The sequence below is a fragment of the Heptranchias perlo genome, chromosome 18 (assembly GCF_035084215.1).
Source record: "Heptranchias perlo isolate sHepPer1 chromosome 18, sHepPer1.hap1, whole genome shotgun sequence".
Taxonomy (NCBI): Eukaryota; Metazoa; Chordata; class Chondrichthyes; order Hexanchiformes; family Hexanchidae; genus Heptranchias; species Heptranchias perlo.
This window is the reverse complement of record NC_090342.1, coordinates 29,059,193-29,083,540: the sequence shown is the minus strand read 5'-3', so window position 1 is coordinate 29,083,540 and position 24,348 is coordinate 29,059,193. Positions and strand designations below refer to the sequence as shown.

The window sequence follows — 24,348 nt, the reverse complement described above, 5'->3', positions numbered from 1 at the left end:
GATCTCATTACAATTTCTTTCAGGAATCTCAAAATATTCAGGAACTATTTGGATATGCCACCTCAAGCCAATCCCAAGTTGTGTCTCGTACACTTGCAGATTTGAACAGTGCCTACCTTTTCTTACGGGGCTGCTTGTGAAGGGGACCAAGTGGTATTCGTGCACCTCCTCATGGGCTGTCCTTATATGTTAGAAGGGACTCTGGATGCAATATTTTATGACATGCTTTTAATTGATCTTGATCTGAATTTTATTTTTGCACTTATCAAATCAAAGGATGTCAGTGCTACGGAATGGAACCCATTTTTGGCACGCGGTGTTGGCATTAGCACTCTTCAGCTCAAAAACAGCCCTGAGAAAAACTCTCTCTTCCACTGCCACAGTGATGTGGTTGGACCCCATCGTTTAATGCACCAGTGTGATTTTTTTTTCATACTAGCAACTTTGTGACCAGTCAAATATCTAGATTATAGACAATTTTACAAGTGTGGCCCTTGTGCAATAGCAACTGAGTTAAGACTATCCAAATTAATTTCAATTGGGATTCTTGCAGCCAGCAGAGAGAAGAACCCTTTATTCCATCAGGCTGGTCTGGATTCAAACCCAGCTCCCAAAGAGGAAAGGGCAATGTGTCAAAGCCTACTGTATTACCCAGTATAAAAAATGGACATTTTTTTCATCATCCCCTCTGGGTGTATTGTGGGGTGGAATGGGGATGGACTTAGAGCACATTCTAGAGTGGCGTGAACATAAATATCTTTCACAGAGTCCCATGTAACTGTACTAGCAACTGGCCAGAAGGGTTGAAACTTCTGGCATCCTCTGAGCATTTATTGTACTCACTGAAGGCCCAAAACATGACTGATAGTTCCCTTGAACAGATATAAATTGGCTCTTAAGTTAATCTCAAAGTACATTCTCTTCTCCCACATGGATGGCCCTGGCACTTATTGAGTAAATTGTTCAGATTGAAAGTGGTCATATTCAGTTTTGAAAAAGAAAATCAATCAATGCCTCAGAATAAGAGTTTTTTTTTTAAGTGGAAGTAAATAATTAGCTTAAGTACATTAGTATTGACAGCTGAGAACATTATCAAATCTTAGTTCTCGTTACTCAGCTTGGTATTTTGTGAGTGCAAAATATGCTGTGACTAGCAATGGCTAGGTCTAATATTTAAATATTAATGTATTCTGTGGGGACAAGCACCCACATACACACTATTCAGCAGAGTTCCTTCGGTCAGGGGTTCTTGGCAGTTTTTTTTCTTCCTTTCCGCCCCTCCCCAGGCTTTGAAAAACTCAGGCCAATTGTAGTAGCCAACCCGGCTCAGATCCGCTAACATAGCACAGACCGGAGATTGCAACTGCGATTTTTACTGGTCTGTATGGCTCAATGCAACACCACACAGTGAATTTACCCACTGAACCATGAGGGGAGGCATTATTTTTATTCTGCACAGCACAGAATGTTTTCATAGCTTTGAAGTGTAATGTGTAGCTTGAAGGCAGTGCAGCACAAAAACATTATTGTAGATGCGTGAAATTACTCTTGCTGCTTTTTGTTTTATTTGGTGTCTACCCACATGGGAGAATAAGCCATTTCTCTTGACAGCTGCTTGGAGGGCAATTTGGAAGCTAGTTTTGCACTGGGGCAGAGGATTCATTCCTTAATGAGCAACTGTGTTCAAGGATGAAACATCCCATCAAGATATGACTTCAGAACATTTAATGTGCCTAACTACATTCAGATGGACATTTTAAAAAGTGGTTTCCAAGTCAGCCCCAAGCTAGCTTCAACCAAACACTTTCTCATCTTTCATTTGGATTTGCCTTTTTATTCTGAACAAATTCTGATGACTCTTCATTCTTTTATTAAACATATTTAAGAAATAAGTCAGTACTGCCAAATTGAACTGTGCTTTTTTAAAAAAAAAAATTTAGGCAGCAGAGAGCTTTGAAGATGGTGAAACGGGAACACAGTCAGTCTCTCCAGCCATCCCCTGGGCAGCATTTTCTGCAGGTAAGTAATTCTTTACATCGCGTTACATCGAAACTACAGCGTGGAAACAGGCCATTTGACTCAACTGGTCTACGCCAGCGTTTATGCTCCGCACGAGCCTCCTCTCTCCCTACTTCATCTGACCCTATTAGGATACCCTTCTATTCCTTTCTCCCTCATATACTTATTTAGCTTCCCCTTAAATGCATCTACGCTATTTGCCTCAACTACTCCTTGTGGTAGCATGTTCCACATTCTTACCACTTTTTGGGTAAAGAAGTTTCTCCTGAATTCCCTATTGGATTTATTAGCGACTATTTTATATTTATGCCCTCTGGTTTTGGACTTCCTCACAAGTGGAAACATTTTCTTTAAGATAATGATAGGGTAGATGTAAAGACCTCTATCAGACCACCTCTCAGCCTGCTCTTCTAGAGAAAAGAGCCCCAGCCCGTTCAGCCTTTCCTGATCAGGATATCCTCTAAATTCTGATATCATCCTTGTGAATCTTTTTTGCACCCTCTCCAATGCCTCTATATCGTTTCTATAATATAGAGACCAGAACTGTGCACAATACTTCCAAGTTTAACATAACTTCTTGGCTTTTCAATTCTGAGCTCTGGAAATGAACCCTAGTGCTTGATTTGCCTTTTTTTTTATGGCCTTATTAACTTGCGTCGCTACTTTTTGGTGATTTGTGTGTCTGTACCCATAGATCTCTTTGCTCCTCTATCCCGTTTAGACTTATTGTCCAAGAAGTATGTCGCCTCCTTATCTTCCTACCAAAATGTAACACCTCACACTTATCTATATTGAAATTCATTTGCCAGTTTATTAATGTCCTCTTGCATTTTGACGCATTTTTCCTTTATATTAACTGTACCCTCTGATTTGGTGTCGTCCGCAAATTTTGAAATTGTACTTCCGATTCCCGAATCCAAATTGTTAATGTGAATTGTAAACAACAGTGATCCCAGCACCGATCCCTATGGAACACCACTTCCCACCTTTTGCCAGTCTGAGTAGCTACCCTTAACCCCTACTCTCTTTTCTGTTTTGTAGCCAGCTTGCTATCCATTCTGCTACCTGCCCCCTGACTCCACATGCTCTGACCTTAGCCATGAGTCTACAATGCGGTACCTTATTGAAGGCCTTTTGAAAATCCAAATATATTACATCTACTGTATCACCCTTATCTACTCTTTGTTGATACTGTGGGTTGAAAGAGTTGGTATTGGAATAATTTCAGTTATTACTGAGGGAATGCTTATTTTCAATGCAAGTATTTTTCTGCTGACTGTATATCATTTGAAAGTACAGGTATCATACAATCTTGGCGTTAGATTTCTTTTTAAGTAATGCTATATGCCAAAAGTAAACCTTGTACAAACAGTGAACAGGATATTTTGATCAAGTATCAGCAATATTGAATTCAAGTGAAAAATGCCCCAGGGTTGCATGCGGTCTTTTCAGCTTTATAGAACATGTAGATCTTTGGCAGTTGATTTGAATCACTTATTGGGAAAACGAGTATGAATTTTGAATGGGGGTATTCAAGGCTTGACTCCTGAAGTTAGCACCTGTGCAGTTATATGGCTAGGCTGGAGTTTGAGATGTCGTGTAGGGAAACATAATTCAATATGTATTCCTATAATTTTGGTTTAGTCTTTTTAAAAAAATTACTGGAATTTTAAGTAACATGTATACTATTAAAAAATAATAGGAACTTCAGTTACATTTTGGGCAGGCCAGGATGAAAAGAGGCTCGGTGGTAACCTTGCCATAACATAACTCTTTCTAATCTGCTCTGTGAATTCTGCACTAAACCCTTATCCATTTTTTAAATGGATTCCAGACATGCTGTCAAGTGATGTTCTTTGCTTTTATATAAAACAACTTTTACATGTTCATTGTTACAAATTCAGAGAAGACTGTTGCCTACCTATGCTGTGAATGTTGAGAATGTTTAGCTGGGAATCCTGGCCTTGGGCACATCAACCAGAAGGTGTGCAGAGCTGTATGTTGGAATGCCAATGAACAACAACATGGAGCAGAGGGAAGTGGGTTCTATGCCCCATTCTGATCTTTATATGCCGCAAATAGAGATCCAGGATGGGGCATAGAACCTGTTTCCCTTTGCTCCATGTTGCTGTTCACTGCTACTCCAGCATGGAGCTCTATTGCACGCCCTTCACAAGTTACCATGTAAAAATATTTTTTATCCAGAAATTTTTCTTCTCTCCATTTTTAAAAAACTATAATCTTGTGCTATATTCCATTACTTGCACAAAGAGGCCAAACAGAAAATCTGCTCCAGTGCTGCTGTATGATGGGCCACTAATGTGTGTATCAGCAACCCATGGGTTGTGATTCTTCTCATTCCTCTTCCTTTCATTTTGAGTGCCAGCTTGGCTCAGTTTTAACACTCTTGCCTCTGAATCAGAAGGTTGTGGGTTCAAGCTGTACTCGAGAACTTTAACATTTCACCTAGTTTGATACTTAAGTTCAGAATTGTTCGAGGCGCCTTCTTTCAGCCTGTCCAGCCGTGGTTTCTCTTCCCTCCCCAGATCATCTGCATACACAGGGTCAGCTTTCATATGTATGCTGGTGATACCCAGCCCTACCTTTCCACCACTTCCCTTGACCCCTCTACTGCCTCTGTACTATCAGCCTGCTTACCTGACATCCAGTCTTGGATGAGTCACAATTCTCTCCAGCTTAACATCGGAAAGACAGAGGCTATTGTCTTCAGCCCCTGCTGCAAAATCCACTGCCTTGCCACCGACTCTATCTCCTTGCTGGCTGTTGTCTTAGGCTGAAGCAGGCCAATCACAGGTTTGGCAACTAGTTTGATGCTGTGCTAAGCTCTAAACTCCACATCCTATCCTATCCCAAGACTGCTTACTTTCACCTCTGCAGTGTTGCCCACATCCACCTCTACCTTAGCACTTAGACTGCTGAAAATCTTATACATGATTTGTCCCCTTCAGACTTGACGACTGTAACACATTCTTTCCTGGCTTCCAATCCTCCAACCTGGCTAAAACTCTTGCCGCACATATCCTGTGCCACATTAAATTCTGCTTACCCATCATCCAGTCCTTGCTGACCTACACTGATTTCCCTGTCCCGTAGTGCATTAAATTCATAATCCTTGTCCCCATCTGTAAATTCCACCATGCCTTATGCATTTTGTCTGCAATTTCCTCCAACCCTATATCCCCTCCTGAATGCTCTGTTTCTCTTGCTCTGGCCTTCTGTGCATTCCCTCTTCCTTCACTCGATCATTGATGGCAGACACTTCAGCTGCCTCAGTACTACGCTTTGGAATTCGCTTCCTAAACCTCACTACCTCTCCATCCTTAGAAAAGCTTTTTATCACCCCTCAGAATCTCTCCCTTTCCTGACTCGGCATCTATTTCCTTATGCCAGTTGTAAAATATGTTGGCACATTTCTTTATGTTAAAGGTGCTATATAAATACCAGTTGTTGCTGAAAAGTTGAACCCATGTCCTGCCTTTCTGCTCAGATGGATGTAAAACATCCCATGGCACTATTCGAAGAAGAGCAGGGAGGTCAGATACCTAATATGATGTACAAATGTTGGCTTCAGTTGTGATAGGAAAATTAAAACAGATGCCCTGGGGATTATACTAAGTGTGGAATGCTATTGATGTATTGAAGATAGTTGAAAGAACTACAACCAGGATAATTACAGATTTGGAGTTCCAAATTCTGAAGAGATGCTTTCTGAACTGCACCTGTTTTTATTGGAAAACAGATTGAGAGGATATGGTTCAGATCTTCAACTTGATGAGAGGCATAGGTAATGAAAATGAAAGCAGACTATTTAACTTGCACAGTGAGCACGTAGCTAGAGGCTGTAGTGGTGATCTGGCACCCTCATGGTGCCTTTTCTCACTCTGCAATTCTCTACTCTCTTCAGAACAATTCTGTAATTCCAGTGGCAAGCAGCTTGTTGATTACAGCCAAAAGCTGTAGTCCATTGCTTGTTTTATTGTGCTGTTGGATTAAATGTACTTTTATAAACAAGAAATCACAATGCTCTTGGGGAAAGTAGTGTCTATTGTCTTCTAATGTCACTCATTAAAGACTGTAGTCCACTAAGCTCAGTTAGCAAGCAATCGTGAAATTTTTTCTGCCATATGATGGTTCTTTGCTAGTTGCATTAGCTTTGCAGTCTGAGTTCAATTGCTTTCATTCAAATAATACTAGGAATTGGAGACCCTAAACTGGGATTAGTAATGTTAGAATAAATGTGTAGATATCAACATTTATATTTACTGCATTAAAAAAATACCCCAAGACAGACATATTGGCTTAGGCTTAAAACAATTCTGGTTTGAATGGAGATCTATTATGTTCCAATATTTTGAAACAAGTTTCAGTAGAAGTGTAATGATTAGAAAACACTTCATTTTTACAGTAAGTATTAAAAATGTATAATATACCAATTAGGCAGTTTTCATTTGTTTAACAGGTGTATTTTGTAAACTGGTGAAATTTAAATAGTAGTTTGGCTTAGTGTATAAGTGTCATGACCAGCTGTAAAATACAATAAGTGACTCTGCTGAGTTGTAAACTTCCAGCTCCTTGGCTTGACAGTAGCATCTGAGTGATGCTGGGGGAGATAGGTGATGAAGATAGTTGGGAAAGTTAGCAGCAGAGTGGCAATTCAGATTTTGGCTTTGTGCAATGCTGTCAGCAGTTCTGGTATTCTACAAAGTCTATATCTGGCCAGTGACGGGATATTGACCTATTTGGTAGGCTGCAAAGTATCTTTTGCTTGCTCTCTCCAAATTTATGCTAGATCTCACCCTCTGTAGCATCACAGATGTGGCTAGGGTGAAAATCTTTCACAATGTCATCTTATGGCAGAACCACAAGAGTCACCAGCACTTAAAAGAGATGAAAATACTATGTAAAGTACTCTTTCATTCCCCCCCCCCCCTACCCAACTTAGGCAAGTGATGCACAAATGTCAACTTGGCTCAGTTGGTAGCACTCTTGCTTCCCGAGTCAGAAGGTTTTGGGTTCAAGCTCCACTTCAGAACTTGAACATTTGATCCAGACTGACACCTCGGTGAAACACTGAGGGAATGCTAATTGTCAGAAGTGCCATCTTTCAGTTGAGACCTTAAATTAAAAACCTATTTGCTGGTTCAGTTGGACATAAAACATTTGATGGTGCTATTTTTTTAAAAAAAGAGCAGGAAGTTCTTCTGCTGTCCTGGCCAACATTCCTCAATTAACATATGCTACCAAAAAAATTAACCGGCCATTGCTGTTTGTGGAACCTTGCTGTGTGTTTTGGGACATCCTGAGGGCATGGTAAGGTGCTATAAATACAAGTTCTTTCTACTGTGCTACAATTTTTGTTCCAGATTTGCTTGTGCAGTGTAGTCAATTCAGTATGAAAATCATAGTTATAAAATACTGACTTTCTGATCCAATTTCATCACTTCTATTGAGGATTACTCGAGGAGAGGTCTTGGCCGTGGAGTGAGACTGTGTTGGCTCCAGTTGAATAGCTGGAACTGAAACAATGGCCTGGAATAAAATATACGTTTTGCTGTGCATTGAAAACTCCCACTGTTGGCGTGAGTGTGAGTCTGATTCCTCAGCCAGTCCACTAGCTCCATTTGGTAGATTTAATGCTCATTATCCTTGCTGCATATAAGATGCTCCATCTTCCTCTGAAGCACTGAATGTTCAGCGTACATTGGCACTTAACGTTTTGTTTGTGCAGAAAGGTAATCAGGCCAGCATAAGTTAGGTGATAGTGTTTAATGTGCCTCAGTTATGGCAGCCATGTAAGTATAATAATCATAAAACATTTTATATTGAATGCAAACTCCCTCCATAGAGATATGTCATTTCTCTGTACTTGCCAAGGAGTCATTCAGCTTGGCCACTAAACCTGGAAACTTCAGTGACAGATTATTGGTGTAGGCCCAGTCAGTGTTGAAGTTTCCAGATTTGGAAAGGAAGGGATACTGTTCTGTGGAACTGCTTGCTGATGGAGTCTTTAGTTAACATCACCTGGTAGGCTCCATGTCACGTATGAAGACTTAAAATTTTGGGTCTCAGTGGAAGAGAAGAAGTCACATTGAACTTGAAATATCTCGTACAAGGTGGACTACTTTTAAAGATTGACCTAGATATTTGGGAGGGGGAAGGGAGAATGGGTGAGAGATTGCATTACATTAAAAATATTACACAATACACCAAGAATTTGAGCTGTTGTTTTACTTCAATATTCTATATCAAGCCTGGATATTAAGCTAAATTTTAATCATTTCTTAAAGGAAGAGATTTCAAAGTGATTCCTTGATAAGAATAACTTTCATCACTCCACCTGGCCAGAAATTCACTCTGCTGGGTCGTAGTCCAACTTCACCACTATTTTTCTGAACACCTCCTGGCTCTTCATTCCCAGGGAAATACCTCTAGCAGTGCATCTTCAGATACTCTACCTTTCAAATAGCTTCGGGACTCACTCGGCCTCCACACCTGTCTCCGAACCTGGACATCAGTTCGTCGATGCTCCAAGCTGACTTCACCCTACCTACATCAACTTTATCCCACCACGGGACCTCTGACTTTAACCTTGGGCTCCCTCCTATTGTTTCCTCTCTGTTCCCTGTTTATTACCAGGACATGTCTATCCCAATCTTGCTATGTAACCATGCCTTTGTAACTTGAGATTTTCTGTGTCCATTTACAGACACAAGCCCGTTGCTTCTATTTCCCCTTTTATCACCTTTTTTCTTCTTTTCTCTTTACCCCTCCTAGACCCCTCTTTCCTGTCGCCATGCCACCTTTCATTTCTCCCCTCGGGTATTGTGCTCCACCAAATCCCTACCCCAAATCTTCAGCACTTCTCGACCTTCCAAATCTCCTGCCATCGTCCCAGGCTTGACTCCCTCTTAGATAAGCCTACAGCTTCCCTCTGGGCCTCTCTTGTCAATCTCCGAAGGGCCCATCGAGGCACTCGTTGCCGCCTCTTTATGAGCAGCAATCCCAACTGTCCCATCCTACTCTCACCGACTTTCTCACTCAGTGCCCGCTAGGGACTAATCTTGGCTATCGTCTTCCCGTCCCACTCACCCCTTCCAGCACTGATCCTGTGGACTCTGCCAGTGGATCAGCTATCACCGCCCCTCACTGCATCTCCCTCCAGAATGTCCATTCTCTTGTGGACAAGGCCCTTGCCATTCATGAGCTTATTGTGGATGATTGCTTTGACATCGTGGCCTTTATGGAAACATGGGTGACAGGTGATGATACCTTCCCCTTTAATGAAGCCTCCCTGCCTGGCTGTATCTTCCACCACTTGTCCCGCCCAGACCATTGCATTGACAGTGTGGCCCTTACACCAAATTACACTTTGGTCTGTCCCCCTACTCCTCTGGCACCTTCTCTTCCTTTGAGCATCTCACCTTGTTTTACCCCTCTCGCCTCCTTTAAAATCCTCATTCTCTACCACCCACCCAAATACCACGCCAAGTTTCTCGCCAAGTTTCTCACCAAGATATCTTCACTGCTTTCCTCCCTCACCGAGGAACTTCTCGTCCTCGATGATTTCAACCTCCATCTCAACACATTGTGCTCTCTCTCCTCTGAGTTCACTGCCCTCCAATCCTCCCTTAATCCCTCCCTCCATAGGAACTCCCCTACCTATATTCACGGCCACCCCCTCGACCTTGCCATCTCATGTGGCCTCTCTACTCCCATCGTGTCAATCACGGAGAAGGCCATCTCTGATCACTTCCTTGTATCCTTCTCCACCGACATCCCCCTTCCCCCTCCCAACCCCACTTCCTTCTGAGTTCACCCCTGGAAAAAACTCTTCGCCCAAGTCACTTACAATGGCACTTTCAAAATTCGCAACTGTCTAGCCTTTCCCCCTCCATTCACCTTGACATTTCTACAGCTGCTGATCTGCTCAATCACACCCTCACCTCCCTCTTTGATGGCCTTGTCCCTATTAAAACCATTACTCTCTTTCACCCTGGTTGTTCCCACTGGTATGGCCCTCATCTCCGCACCCTTAAGTCCAAGGGACAAAGACTTGGGCGTTTATGGCGGACAACTTCATTGCCAGATCTGGCTGGATCACATAAAGCACTATTGGTCTGCTCTCCTCTGCCAAAACTGCTCCCTATTCCAGGATCATCCTGGAATGCAAAGATAACCACAGGCTTGTCTTCTGCACTACAAACTGTCTTCTTAAACCCCTCACCCCTGCCCCCTCCACCCTCACCTCCCATGGAGTTCATGGACTTGTTTGTCACTAAGATTGAGACTATCTGTCCAGCTGCCTCTGCCGCTTCCCTCCCTTCCCCTAGCCCATCAAGATAAACTCCCCCTACAGTTCCCCCCTGCCCTAGCCCTGAACTTGGCTTCTTTTTCTAGTTTCTGTCCTATCTCCCCTCATGCCCTCTCCGAGCTCATCTTGACCATGAGACCCACCTCCTGCTCCCGCGACCCTATTCCCACTAAACTAACCCAAATTCCCTTCCCGGCCCCCATGATGGCTGATATTGTTAACAGTTCCCTTTCCTCAGGTACTGTCCCCCTCCCCTTCAAATCTGCTATCATCACCCCCTCCTCAAAAAACCCACCCTTAACTCCTCTGTCCTCGCAAATTACCGCCCCGTCTCCAACCTCCCTTTCCTCTCCAAAGTCCTTGAACGTGTTGTCGCCTCCCAAATCCGTGCCCATCTTTCCTGCAACTCCATGTTTGAATCCCTCCAATCAGGTTTCCACCACTGCCATGGTACTGAAAGGGCCCCTATCAAAGTCACAAATGACGTCCTATGTGACTGTGACCATGGTAAACTATCCCTCTTCATCCTTCTCGACCTGTCTGCAACCTTTGACGTGGTTGACCACACCATTCTCCTCCGTCGTCCAGCTGGGTGGGACTGCACTCACCTGGTTCCATTCTTACCTGTCCAGTCATAGCCAAAGAATCACCTGCAATGGCTTCTCTTCCTGCTCCTGCACTGTTACCTCTGGAGTCCCCCCAGGATCTATCCTTGGCCCCCTACTATTTCTTGTCTACATGCTGCCCCTCGGCGATATCATCCGAAAACACAATGCCAGATTCCACATATACGCTGACGCCACCCAGCTCTACCTCACCACCACCTCCCTCGACCCCTCCACTATCTCTCATTTGTCACACTGCTTGTCCGACATCCAGTATTGGATGAGCAAAAATTTCCTTCCAACTAAATATTGGGAAGACCGAAGCTATTGTCTGTGGTCCCTGCTGCAAACTCCGTTCCCTAGTCACCGACTCGATCCCACTACCGGCCACTGTCTGAGGCTGAACCAGATAGTTTGCAACCTTGGAGTCCTATGTGACCCTGAGGTGAGCATTAAACCACATATTCGCTCCATCACCAAGACCGCCTACTTCCACCCATGTAATGTAGCCCGTCTCCGACCCTGCCTCAGCTCATCTGCTGCTGAAATCCTCATCCATGCCTTTGATACCTCTGGACTCGACTATTCCAATGCTCTCCCGGCTGGCCTCCCATCTTCCACCCCCCTTAAATTTGAGCTCATTCAAAACTCTGCTGTCCGTATCCTAACTCTCAACAAATCCAGTTCTCCCATCACCCCTGTGCTCGCTGACCTACATTGCCCTAAGCTCTGGAATTCCCTCCCTAAACTTCTCCGCCTCTCTAGCTCTCTCTCCTCCTTTTAAGACGCTCCTTAAAACCTACCTCTTTGACCAAGCTTTTGGTCACCTAATATCTCTTGCGGCTCGATGCCAAAATTTTGTTTGATGATCGCTCCTGTGAAGCGCCTCGGGACGTTTTACAATGTTAAAGGTACTATATAATTGCAAGTTGTTATTGTTGAAGCACCATTGGAATGTGACGCAATGGACTTGGATAAATGCCTGATTGTAGAATTTGCTTATTTTTTTCTGTCACTCTAGAGAAAATCTTTTAAAAACTAAAATTGAATAGAATGTGCTCCTCGTTGTTAATGAATGGTTTCAAAAAAAACAAATTGGATTATGCTTGTTTAAAATATCGGATGATGTCAGTGCGTTCAGGAACTATTTTTGCAATTGTCATTAGGATACTGTGTTGTTATCTTAATTTATTTCTGTGTTTCTTATAATGTCACTGGATTTTTTTTGTACTAGGACCAGGAGTGCAGCTGGCTCAAAGTCCTCCTCCAGACATCCTCATGGACCAGACCACACAATCAGTTGCAAACAACCCTTCAAAATCTGCCCTCTTTCCAGAAGATGAGCCTGACTCTGTCTTGAGAGTTGAGTCAGTAGAAAATGCCTTTGTGGAACAAGTTGCATCAACAGAAAAGGTAGAGTATGTAAGCTTGCTGCTGAATTTAAGGAAATGGATAACTTTAAAAAAAAAAATTGCTTTTGAAGTGCAGATTACTAAAGGATTCCTTAATTGATTGGCCCAGGGATGCAAACGTTACACAATATAATAGGCACTTTTTACTCCCGATACAACATATTCCTATTCTCAGTCACGGAATCTGGAGGTTAGTTGATCCTCGCAAGGAGCGAAGAGAAAAGCAGAAGAAGAATGACCCTGTGCTCTTACACTGATCAATTAAAAGGCTGCATTGGCAGAGAATTGGAGCAGGTAATTAAACCGCCCATTAAATTGAGAATGGTGCCTAATGCATACGAAGGATAAAGAGGGGAAAAATAACTTGAGGATTCCAAAAGAGAAAAGTAGATGAATTGAGTTTACATCTGCAGGACCATTTTCTGAGACTTGTGATTGGGGAAAAGACAGTGTCCTTATTGTGAGTGCTTTTTTTTTGTGAGACAGTTTGTTACTCCTGAAGGAATTGTTTATTTTGTAAACTATCTTGCTTTAAAGCCCATTTGTAGAGAATTAAAATGATAACAATCATAATTATAACCCATAGAGTGTGGTTAATGTGGCTTCAGAAGTATAGAATTCATCAAGCTTATTCCCAAATAGCTGAGAATGACAAAGCTACTTAATTTAAACTGTTTCCTTGGTATGTGCTTTAGGCTTTGTACGTAGCAATTTTAGACGTAACTGAAGCACTGTGGTTTTAATTTCAATTATGTCATATAAAGCTGGTTGAAAATGGTCTATTACGTAAAGTTGGTCCACTGGAACTGTAGTTCAAGTTATTCCATGACCGTGGGACAAAAGGATTTCAAATCAAACTGGTGAAGACAATTTAGGACTGATATCAGGAAGGGCATTTTTATGCTAACTGTGGTCTACGCTTGGACTTTTGAGTAAGACACTAGAGGCAAAAACTATGGACTCATTCAGGAAACAGTTTGAAGTTGTCATCAGAGAATTGTAGGTTTTTCTGGATGAGGTAGAATGTGCCAGATGATACTCCTCATCCATATCAATATTGTGAATTTTTTTCCCAGAAAAATTTCTCTCCCTCGTTGCTGGCGAATTGTCTCATTTGCATTCCCCAGGCAGCCTGGTTGAGGGCAAGAACAACCATTCCGCAATGCAGCACCCTGACGTGATCTTCTTTTGAGGGGGGTGCAGTGCTGTGCGGTGACATCTTCTGATCCAACAATTTAATTTGAAGTAATTACTTCAGCAATAAAGGGTACAAGGAAGAATCTTAAGTTTAAACAGCAGTATTAAGTTCAGTGAGTCTCAGTATACATTGAGTGCTATAACAAGTTCTATCCCTATTTCCTGCATGTTCTGGAAAGGCAAGGTGGCAAATTATAATGCAACTGTGTGTAAAAAAAAATAATGGCCAAAGGCAAATATTCAAAGATGTGGGATTAATGTAATCAGGTACTCTGAGAAAATCATTGTTGGATGACTTCAATTACAATAAGCATGTTAAAAATGCATTCTTATAATATCAAAACCAAAATTCTTTGCATTATTTTCACATATATATCCACAGAGCAGTAGTTCCATCTCAGTTTCTGGACCTTATTATAATCTTCCTCACTTTTGGGTTTCATTTAGTTCAATAATTGGCAATAATCATAAAGATTTTGTGTGTACTGGTTAATTTCAATGTTGATAATTCAGTTTGTGACGTGCATTGCATGAGGAAGCGAAGGGCTGCAAGCTGCTTATTTCAAGTATGTATGTATGTATGTATGTATGTATGTGTGTGTATATATACACATATATATATATATATATATATCTCTCATTGGTAAAGTCTAATTTGCACTAGGTAGCTTAGGGTTTCAATAACAAAGGTGAAACCAGCATCACTAGAGATAATTTTGTGTTCTAGTATTTGTCAGATCATGAATTCATTTTTATTTTAGTTGTTACTTTATTGTTTGTAGTTGAAATTAATCATTAAAGATGCTTTTAACCTGAAAATGCAGGTTCAGCAAACGTCCCAACCATCACTGGACATTGTGGCTGCACCGACAAGCTTACATGAAGAAATAGATCCTCAACAGTCTGCAGATGTCCTTGCAGGCCATACAATGCCTATAGAAACAAACAAAATGGAAGCACACGTCAAAGAAACTCTAGAAAATATGGAAGTAAAGCTTTCTGCTGCAGAAGAGGAAAAGCTCAGAATGAAAAAGGTACTGTTGCACCTTGCGTAAAGTATACATTGTGTTTTAAAATCACTGGTAAAACCCATACTTGCAATATTCCATAGTTAAATAGAAATAATTTTCATTGGGAAGATGTCTGACTTTTATTCCTGTAAAGTGTTACTTATTGATATTATTTTAAACTGTTAACTTTCAATTTTTCAGGCAGTTGTTGTAAAAGTTAACTGACTAGTTTAAGAAACATTTTTTTCAGAATGCCATTGGATCTCCTGTGCTCTTACGGATAATTTGGGTCTTTTAGCACAGTGTTCTGTACATGTTACTTAAATTGACCTGATATTGCTACCTTATTTGTTATCAAGGTCTTAGTCATTTCTTGAGGGCTTTGTTTATTTGCCAGAGTGGCTGGGTGAACTGAAAAGACTGAAAGAGATGGCAATTTGGCTGCAAAGCTGAGGTTGGACTGGTTCTGCTGGCCGAGGTCAGACCTGTTCCACTGGGTGCCACTTATCAAGTGTTTTGTTATTTCTGAACTGCAATATTTGGGAGTCGGGGCCAAGTTTGCACCAGTTCGTGTGTCCGCTATGCATGGCTGTGTTAAAGGTTTTGTGGTTTTCTGTAAGCGCTGCTTTGTGGTCTCCTGTGTCTGTTACTCTTTTTTGCTTTCTTTTTCTGTGTTTGGCACTGTCTTTCTCTTTGTGTGGGTGTCTTTCTGTCTCTTTCCCTGTATCTTTACTGCTTTTCCTAATTTTCTCTGTTGCTTTTTCACTGCTACTGGCATGGTCTCTACTTCAGTGATCTCTACCAGCTGCTTCTTTTACATTTAGCAAACTGCTACAGTTGCCCTTTCCTTCAAGGATATCTCTCAATGGGACTAGAGAGGAAACAAGTAGAGAGCCATGGGAAGAAGGAAGCATGATGGATAATGCAGAGCAGCTTGGAGTGGCATTGGAATATGTGGTTGGATTAGGTTGGCATTATGCACGTACCTTTGATTTGCGACACATGCGTTCTTTATGTCAGGCCATAAAATGTTGGGCTTGGTCCTGTAGAGTAGGAGTACGGGTGCGTGTAGTGGTGTCTGCTGATGGAGGAGGATGTATGGAACATAGGAATATAGGAACAGGAGTAGGCCCCTCGTGCCTGCGCTGCCATTTGATAAGATCCTGGCTGATCTGTGATCTAACTCCATTTACCTGCCTTTGGCCCATATCCCTTAATACCTTTGGTTGCCATGTGGTATGTGGGTTGAAGCTGTTAATTTTGTGTGTGGTGGGGGAGCCATTGGAGCGATTGGAATCTCGTGTGGGGAAGTTTGCGAATGTTTCAATCTTTGTGTATTAATCATGAGTCCATTTTTAGTTTGACATAGTTGGTTAAGAACTGTCATGATGGCTATATCTCAAAGAAATTTTATTTTTGTGGGGAGAAAAATTTTATGCACTATGATTGGTGAATAACAAAAGTAGCAAATAAACAATTAGAAAGAAGAGAGGAACTTAACAATAAGGAAGAAGAAAATTGGACATTCAAAGGAAAAATTGACAAGCTGTTGACTACGGGCACAAAATTTATAAAGATAGATTTTGAATAAGAACAGAATTGAATCCCAGTGACAAAATGTAGGATATGCTGCAAGTTAGCTCGTAACTCTCTCCCTTTGCATTCCTCTTTTCACCTGGCTGTGCACCTCATGATGCAATGAGGGTGGGAGTGGGCAAACCTGTTCACGGGCCACTATCGGATGTACTTCAATCAGCTATGGGCAGCCCGGTTACTAACCCATCCTGGTGAGGAAACACTTTGCCTCTGCACAGTAGTGTGCTGAGATGGGAAATCAGCTGAGCGTGGATGATCATACTTCATCCCATCAGTCTGTAGGTGCCGTGAGTTGGTACTTCAGTGTGCTGTGCTGCGCTGCTTTCTTTTCCTCCATAAATTTAGACATTTCTGATTTCCCTTATTTATTTTTCCATATCTTCAGCATTGTAAAGCTGAATGTAATAGTTGTTTATTTAGTAATTGATTGTCTATCTCTAGTAGTGCCGTCACTAATGGTGGCATGTATCTCCTGAATAGTAACCCTTACAAATGCCAGACACTGCATTTGTGATGCTATCCTTATTGCTGTTTTTCTTTGGTGGGATAAAGGTTGAAGCTACGAAAGGAGTTGTTCTGAATAACTATGAATAAAGCCATGCATGTGTGTTGTGAATTAAAGCTCATCGGTATCTGACAATAAACATACATTTCTGTCTTTCTTGTTACTTGGATGGGTTTTTAGAAATTCTATTTGTAATTTTTTTGTGCAGATATTTACATGTAAGTTTTATGAAGCCTTTATACATTTGATCGCTTACAAGAAGTCAATGATACATCTAGATTTCTTGTGTTGGGAGCAGTGTGGGTATAGGGTGTGGCATAATTTGCTCTGTCTCAGAGGAACTTGGAGACACAACTGTCTAGGTCACTGAATTGTTAGGCTGGAACCTTGACACGTAGCACCTGGAATAAGTAAAGGAGAGAGGAAAGAATATTCATTTTCATTCTGTTAACCCTACCGAGGAGTGATTATAGGCAGATTATTCGATCTAGTTAGGTTGCTGTATATGCTGGCTAGGAGGGAGGAGGTGAGTCCTTTTTGTACAGGGTGATGGGTTTCGTTGTGATATGTACACCCAGATATGTATAGCTAATCCTTGACCATATGAAGGGATATGACTCCAGTATTTGAATGAGGATATACTGCCTCTATTTTAGAATAGTTGAGTAGTAATCACAGAGTTGCCCAAATTCACTGATACTTTGAAAGATGCTAGGCAGTGAGGTGATTGGGTTGGTTACATTGGCTTGGCATACAGGGATATTTTGTGATCAGTCCCTCCTGCTTGTACTTTGTGGATGCCTGGGTTTGCTCTGATGCCTGCTGCTTGGGTTTCTCTGGCCATGCCAAAGAGAGAGAGAGAGAGAGAGAGAGAGATGGGGCCATTCCTGTCCATTAATGGCTTCTGTTCCCTTGAAAGCAGGGGAACAGAAGCCATTAATGGACACCGTGGTTGTGGGATGTGAGTCCAGGAGCGATTAGGCTGTTTTCCAATGTTAGGGGTTTGAGTTAGGAGAAAACACTGGAGAAAGTTGGTCTTTTCAGCCTAGAAAGGAGGTGTCTGAGAAGTAACCTTCTAGAGGTATAAAAGTTTAAGGGTATTGGAAAAAGTTAACACGAAACTTTACTTTAAATTGAACTGTGGGAATAGGACAAGAGGACATAAGTTAAAACTGGTAAACAGCGATTTTAGGAATGAAACCAGGAAATTCATGTTCATACAAAGGGTGGAAAAAAACAGAGTAGTGGAGGCAAAAACTCTGTCCCAAATATTTTAACCCTTAGAAAGTTCTGTATTCCTGGGCCAATTAGTTTATTTGTCTGCTGCTCATACATTGTGCTGAAGTAACAAACCCTACATTGTGTAATAAAACCACTCAAACATCTGGAACACTTACTACTGTAATATTTACTAGCACTGCTAGTCTCTCCCCATTCTCAAGCTTTAATTTTACTTTTTCTAACTGATTCTATTTAATCTATTTTAAGTGTTTCCCCCTACTTCTAACTTTAAAATCTTTCATTTACTTTTTAAATCTCCATCCCTTCTATTGCCATCCGTCTTGCGGATAAGAGCTACTTTAAAAAAAAAAAACCATCGATTGATTAATTGGCTAAAATTTGGTTCCCAAGCCCATCAAATGGTAATAATATGGAGATTGGTGGGGTTGGACCATAATTCTGTTAAGGGGACACCTTTTTCAACATCAAAACTAGGAAGAGGGTTGCTGGCGAGTGTACATGTTGGCAGCTCAATGGTGCTAATGCAAGTATGCTTGTCTGCGGTCCTTGAAGAGTTAAAATATGAACCCATGAAGGGAAAGATATGATCAAGAAGTGGATGCTTTCAAGCTAGTTCAATTTCACATTTTTTAATTTGCAGCGTTGAGTTAGTGATTTGATTTTTATTTTGCTCGAGAGGGAATTGGAAAAATGGATTTTGGAATGAATGTGATTCTATCTTCAGTTCATACAGTGTATCGATAGTGTGATATGATGTTTAATGTCCATTTTGAGATCCCAGTTTTAGATGCATTATGGTGTGTTCTCAATTTTATTCAGCCTTCACCGTGGGAGCATTGCAAAATAATTTATAGTTTTGATTTTTATTTTATTTAGAATTTTGGTGAAGTGGAAACATCTGTGTTTGCTTCCAATAGGATCATTGTGCTGTACTTCATCACTTTTTATAATTTGTACTCCTGGGATGATGGAAGATATCAAGTTGGACAAATGCAAAAACCTGTTAAAATTCTGCTGACAAATGAGCTTAAAATAAAGGAACTTTACAATTCTTTGGTAGCCATGTTTTATTAATAGCTTGGCCCTTCCATTCTGCACAAAACATCTTAAAATATTTACTGGACCCTTCTGTGGAAAACACCATCAAAAATATCCTTTTCTAGCTGAATCTTAATCAGACTAATTTTTTTCTTGAAGGCATGAAAACCTTCTTTCTTCCCCCTCCTTAACCTACAGGTCATGCGCTTTCTGCTGCAAAGCCTCCCTTTGTATTACTTTTTAAATGAGCATGAGTAGGCACATTACCCCAGCCACGTGAAGAGCTGCCGAGCAGTGGTCTTGGTGCAGTGAGGGATTGAACCTGTGTTTCTCCACTTTGTGACATTGTACCAACCAATTAAGCATTTTAAATAATGTTTTTCATGCGAAACTCCATTGCCTTGCACAGATAAATTGCTATTCTGTCCAGTTCATGCTCCCACAGGCTAATGATGTCTTATATTAACTTAGAACATGTTAGTGAGCTAGGTTTTCCACCCACTGATTATGAATGGACAGAAAATCTGATCCATTCATTGGATTTTACCAGACTTGATATCTAGCTTTCAGCATTATATTCATTTTTGTTATAAAATTGGTGTGTTGGATACCATTGTGTAGTTGATGATGTGTTCTTAAATAGTGTGTCTTTGTACATTAATTTCACACCTCACTAATGACCATCAAATCTGAATAACCGTTTGTTCTTATCTAAATCTGTTCCTCTGAAAATTGACTTTTCCCAACGACCTGATTGATTCAGTGCTTTGCTGTTACAAAACATGGTGGGATACATAGTCTCTCCAGAGATCTGCCCATATTGTGAGTTCCCAATTTCAGATGGGCTAAATAGAGGAAGTGCTGGGATGGGGGGAGGGGGAAAGAGATGCTTCTTTCTCATATCAAGGGGGAAGAATGTAACATAAGAGGGTGAGTAAACCTGTGCCATTATAGCTTACTTAATAAGCAGTCCAAGAGTGGCGTTGGAAGAGATCTGTGTTGCCCTTTTGGTGAAATGGCGTTTATGAAATCTTCATGGACCACCAAGATGGGGGAAAGTAAATAGAAAAAAATAATTGCAGTTATATAGCACCTTTCAGGACATCCCAAAGTGCTTTACCTCCAATGAGGTACTTTTGAAGTGTACTCACTGTTGTAACGTAGGAAATGTGGCACCCGTGTTGTCCCTGCCCTGGGAGTGTTTGCTGTCCCACAAACAGCAGTGTAATAATGACCAGATAATCTGTTCTTAGGTACTAATTGAGGAATAAATATTGGCCAGGACACCGGGGAGAACTACCCTGCTCTTCTTCAAAATAGTGCCGTAGGATTTTTTATGTCCACCTGAGAGAGCAGACAGGGCTTCGGTTTAATGTCCTATCTGAAATACAGCACCTCCGTGAGTGCAGCATTCCATCAGTACTGCATTGAAGTGTCAGCCTAGAATTTGTGCTCAAGTCTCTGGAGTGGAGCTTGACCCACAACCTCTGGACTCAGAGACAAGAGTGCTACCAACTGAGCCACAGCTGACAACTTCCCAAATAGAGGGAATTAAAATTCAAGTATAATTTGCATTTACTATGATTTGTTACTACAGTTAACAAGGGGTTAGTGATTCTGCACTTGATAAATGGCATTCTTCTGTCAAATGATTATGAATCTTCTTATGTTCGTGTGTGACTGGCACCCATTGCAGGGTTTATTTAATATGTATAGCATAGGTGAATATTACATTTTTTATATTACTAAAGTAGTATTGCAGCGTATGATTGAAGTTGAGTTCAGTTGTGTAATTCAAAAGTGAAACATAAACCAATCTGATTTAAAAATTTAAATTTTGATTTAAAAGTTGTTGGTTCTTCAGTTTCTTCTGGTGCTCTAATCAGGGCCATGTGCATGTTGTAGTCCAAGTTAAAATCCACATTCCATTAATCCTCATATATCTCAAGATGCTGATACTGACAGATCTTGGTGTTCTAATTTAGGATTTATCTATCGTTAAGGCAAAAGTGCTTTTAAAAAAAAACAAAAAAAACACCCTTTCCAGGCCACCAGGTTCACAAAATCCAAACCAGCAAATAAATATAAGCACAAGCAATATTGAGTTGTTTTTAGGGCCAAATGGCCAGAACTTGCAGGATGCATGTGGCTGGTGCTTTTTAGGCTGAGCTCACCGCTGTGGCTGGCGTTACTGCTACTTCAGGCTGACTTGGCTCAACAGCCTTTGACTGACTCCAGGTAACCAAGTAGGCTGCTATCTCAATCACAGTAGCCGTAACATCCCCATCATTCAGATCATTCCCTAACTGAACCATGAATGGTATGAGCATAGAATCTCCAACTTCTTTCATCCTCAACCACAAATGGTATTCTTGCTGTACTTTAACTAGTGGTACGTCAACAGACCCAGTGAGAACGTGAGTGTGGACATCCCTACCCTCTAGGTACTGGTCATTCTGCACCCGGTGTGGTCGCACCAGTGTTAGTGTACACTCGTGTAATCCTTTGACGGGTGCCCATTCAGAGACTGGACGCAAACCCCATTTGAATTTATTGATCACTTGCAAAACAAAACAAGCAGTTAACAGAAAGTGCTTCTGGTGAGATCAGGCCAAATGGTTTCACCATTGACCAGTGTTAATATATTAAAGGCAACTTGCCTCATGCCAGCCACTTTGTATCTGGGAGTGGATACACTGGCATAATGGAATACACAACTCTCAAACTGGGCTATTTCTTTAAGTGAACCTGAGTTTATCCCCAAAAGCACCATAAAGAAAAGAGAACAGAAAACACCATGGGAATATAGCCCATTTTGTCTCACCTATTATGTATTATTCTGAGAACATAGTGCAGAACATAGGTTAGCTAATTTTCACAAGTTGATTATTTTGTTGTGTAGCATGTGGCAAACTATGCGCTTTGTGTTCTTGATTGTCATTATTTTAAAACTTTTATTTATATTAAAAAAAAAGGAATTGGAGGAGATGTTTGAGAAGTACTCCAAGTTAGAAGAAGAACATCTGCAAGAAAAAAAAGAAGAGGAAATTTCATACCAAGACCACTACAGTCAGCTCCAGGTAATAACTGCTGCATGAATAATGTTGGGGTTGGTAAAATGTGCAGTTTGCAACATATGTGCAAGGTCTGTATTGATGTTGCACCCAAGGATTACCATTGGTACTAACATTGTTTCTTAATTTTAAAATGGTTACCTCTGACAACTGGAGGAAATGGATCGGTTATGTGCTCTCTGTACACTTTGTCAGTTTGCATGCATATAAGCCCCATCCACCAGGTCAACTCTGTTCTCTTGGAAAAGCACATAGTAATCCATTCGAACTGTCAAATATATTGAATTTTTGAAAAAGAGAGAGAAGAGAAGCATTTGTAAAGCTCTGCACTCCATTGCAGCAAGACTCAAAATTGCAGTACATCCCCTGCACTTACTGATTCAGGCTTGATCAAGTGGAAATGCTGGGAAGTACCCCATCTTTTGTACGGGTAAGTTGAAGCTGGATTTTAGACTTTTTTTCTTTTAAAGTAATGGAAGTTACAGTGCTATTAAGCTTCAAATTGTAGAGCATTGAAGCAGCTCAGTGGCAGTTTTAGATTATGGTTTTGTTCCCATGGTGTCCTCTCAGTGAGATCCCAGACACCTTCAGAGAAGGGGCAGGAAGAAATGAGGGATTTTCCCAGTGGGAGTGAGGAAAGCAAAATCCGACCGCAAGTTAATCCAGGGTGTCCTAGCACAGGTGTTCTCAGCCACCACCAGGTCAATCAAAAGAATCCAGGAAATCTGGCCTCGTGACATTGGATCAGGGTCTCGTGCTATAAATAGTATGATGTTAAACACCACCATGACCAGTGCACATACCACAACTAAGTAATTGCCTCATAATCTATGACTGATTTTAAATAAATGTTATGAAGATCTAACCAGAAGTTAATAAAGTTATGTTAGTGTTTCTGATTTGCCTTCTGTCGATACCATTGTTTAAAGTAGATGCATAAACGAATACTATATTTATTTAAAAGTTCCTTGTAATTGTGCCAAAACACTTACACTCTGAAGGGAGTGAAGATCCTGATAATGTATCAGGAAACTATTGCAACATCAAAAAGTACAGAATTAATGGTTGTGACCTTTAAAGGAAATGTTCTCTCATGCATGTTTGGTAGAATGCAATAGCTAAGACTTATTTCATCAGCTCTAAGATTAACCTGCAGTATGAAACATAGAATCATACAAATTGCAGCACAGAGAAGGCCATCTGTCCACTGTGCCTATGTTTCTGTTAGTTCTTCAACTGGAGCTGTCTGTGTAATCTCATTTCCTTGATATTTACCTATATCCTTAAACAAACCATGGTTTTCCACTTTATGCATAAGGAATTACATTCCAAACTAACCTTCGTGGTGAATTTTATTACTTGTTAAAATGTTTCCCTTCACATCATATTATGCTATTGTGCCAGTAATTTCCACAGGAGTTCTCCTGATCGTCCACTGTAACTTCAGTGGAAATCCCAGAGAAAGGACATAAATGGCCATTTAGGCTGTTTCTCTGTGGTTTGGACTGATCTTCCACCAAAATTATGGCAGGAGATTGGGGAAACTCCACAGAAATTCTACCCCTAAATCTTTATTTGTAACCAAAACTGATTCACAGAAATACGTGACTTTTTAAAGATATATCAGTACCCATGCTTTCAGCCTCAATTGTTGCTGTTTAATTTAAGCATAAAGGTCAAGGGGAAGAATGGACAATGTTTGAGAAAATATTGCAACCATAATACTCATGCTTGGGTTTACAAATTGAAAAGATCTCTAGAATATTTTAACTCTGTGCAGGCAGTGGATAATGTACATTCACCTCTGTTAACAACAATTGGGAATGTCAGAAGCAATCAATTCACAAATTGTTATTTAACATGTTGATGATCCTGAGCTTTTACAAATAATGCTTAAAAATAGCTAAAAGGTTAACTGTTCGATTTCTTCAGGCTGCATGATTATCTAATAGATTATTAGATTGAAAACTTAAACATTAAAGGAAACCTAATATATAAAACTGAGTTAAATGTTTTGTTACAATGTAGATAGTGGAAATTGACTATATTAAAAATTTGTTTATAATGTATACCAGTGTGACAGTAATACAGTGAACCTGTAACCTTGCCGATTCGTTCATGGACTTATAAAACTGTACAAAAACAAATTTCAACCTGTTTTTGGCCACCGTGATAGTTCTTCATTCCCTGCCTTTGTAAATCCTTCACTCTGGGTAATACTGTGCTCCATGGCCCTCTGCTTCTCTCCTTGACCCTGTGCAGTCTCATACCTGGCCACTTTGAGGGTGTAAACCTGTTGCCCATGTCTGTTAGAGTTC

At 40.8% G+C, this 24,348-nt stretch overlaps 1 protein-coding gene across 2 annotated transcripts in view; it reads left to right on the top strand.

Moving 5' to 3' along the window:
* LOC137334981 (coiled-coil domain-containing protein 91-like) overlaps positions 1–24,348 on the top strand; it is a 120,864-nt gene that overhangs the window by 9,235 nt on the left and 87,281 nt on the right. For both annotated transcript variants that reach the window (XM_068000072.1, XM_068000071.1), the window contains exons 3-6: positions 1,941–2,019; positions 12,191–12,369; positions 14,390–14,599; positions 21,932–22,036. In XM_068000072.1, the coding sequence (XP_067856173.1) occupies positions 1,941–2,019; positions 12,191–12,369; positions 14,390–14,599; positions 21,932–22,036 (573 nt within the window). The remainder of the gene's footprint in view (positions 1–1,940; positions 2,020–12,190; positions 12,370–14,389; positions 14,600–21,931; positions 22,037–24,348) is intronic.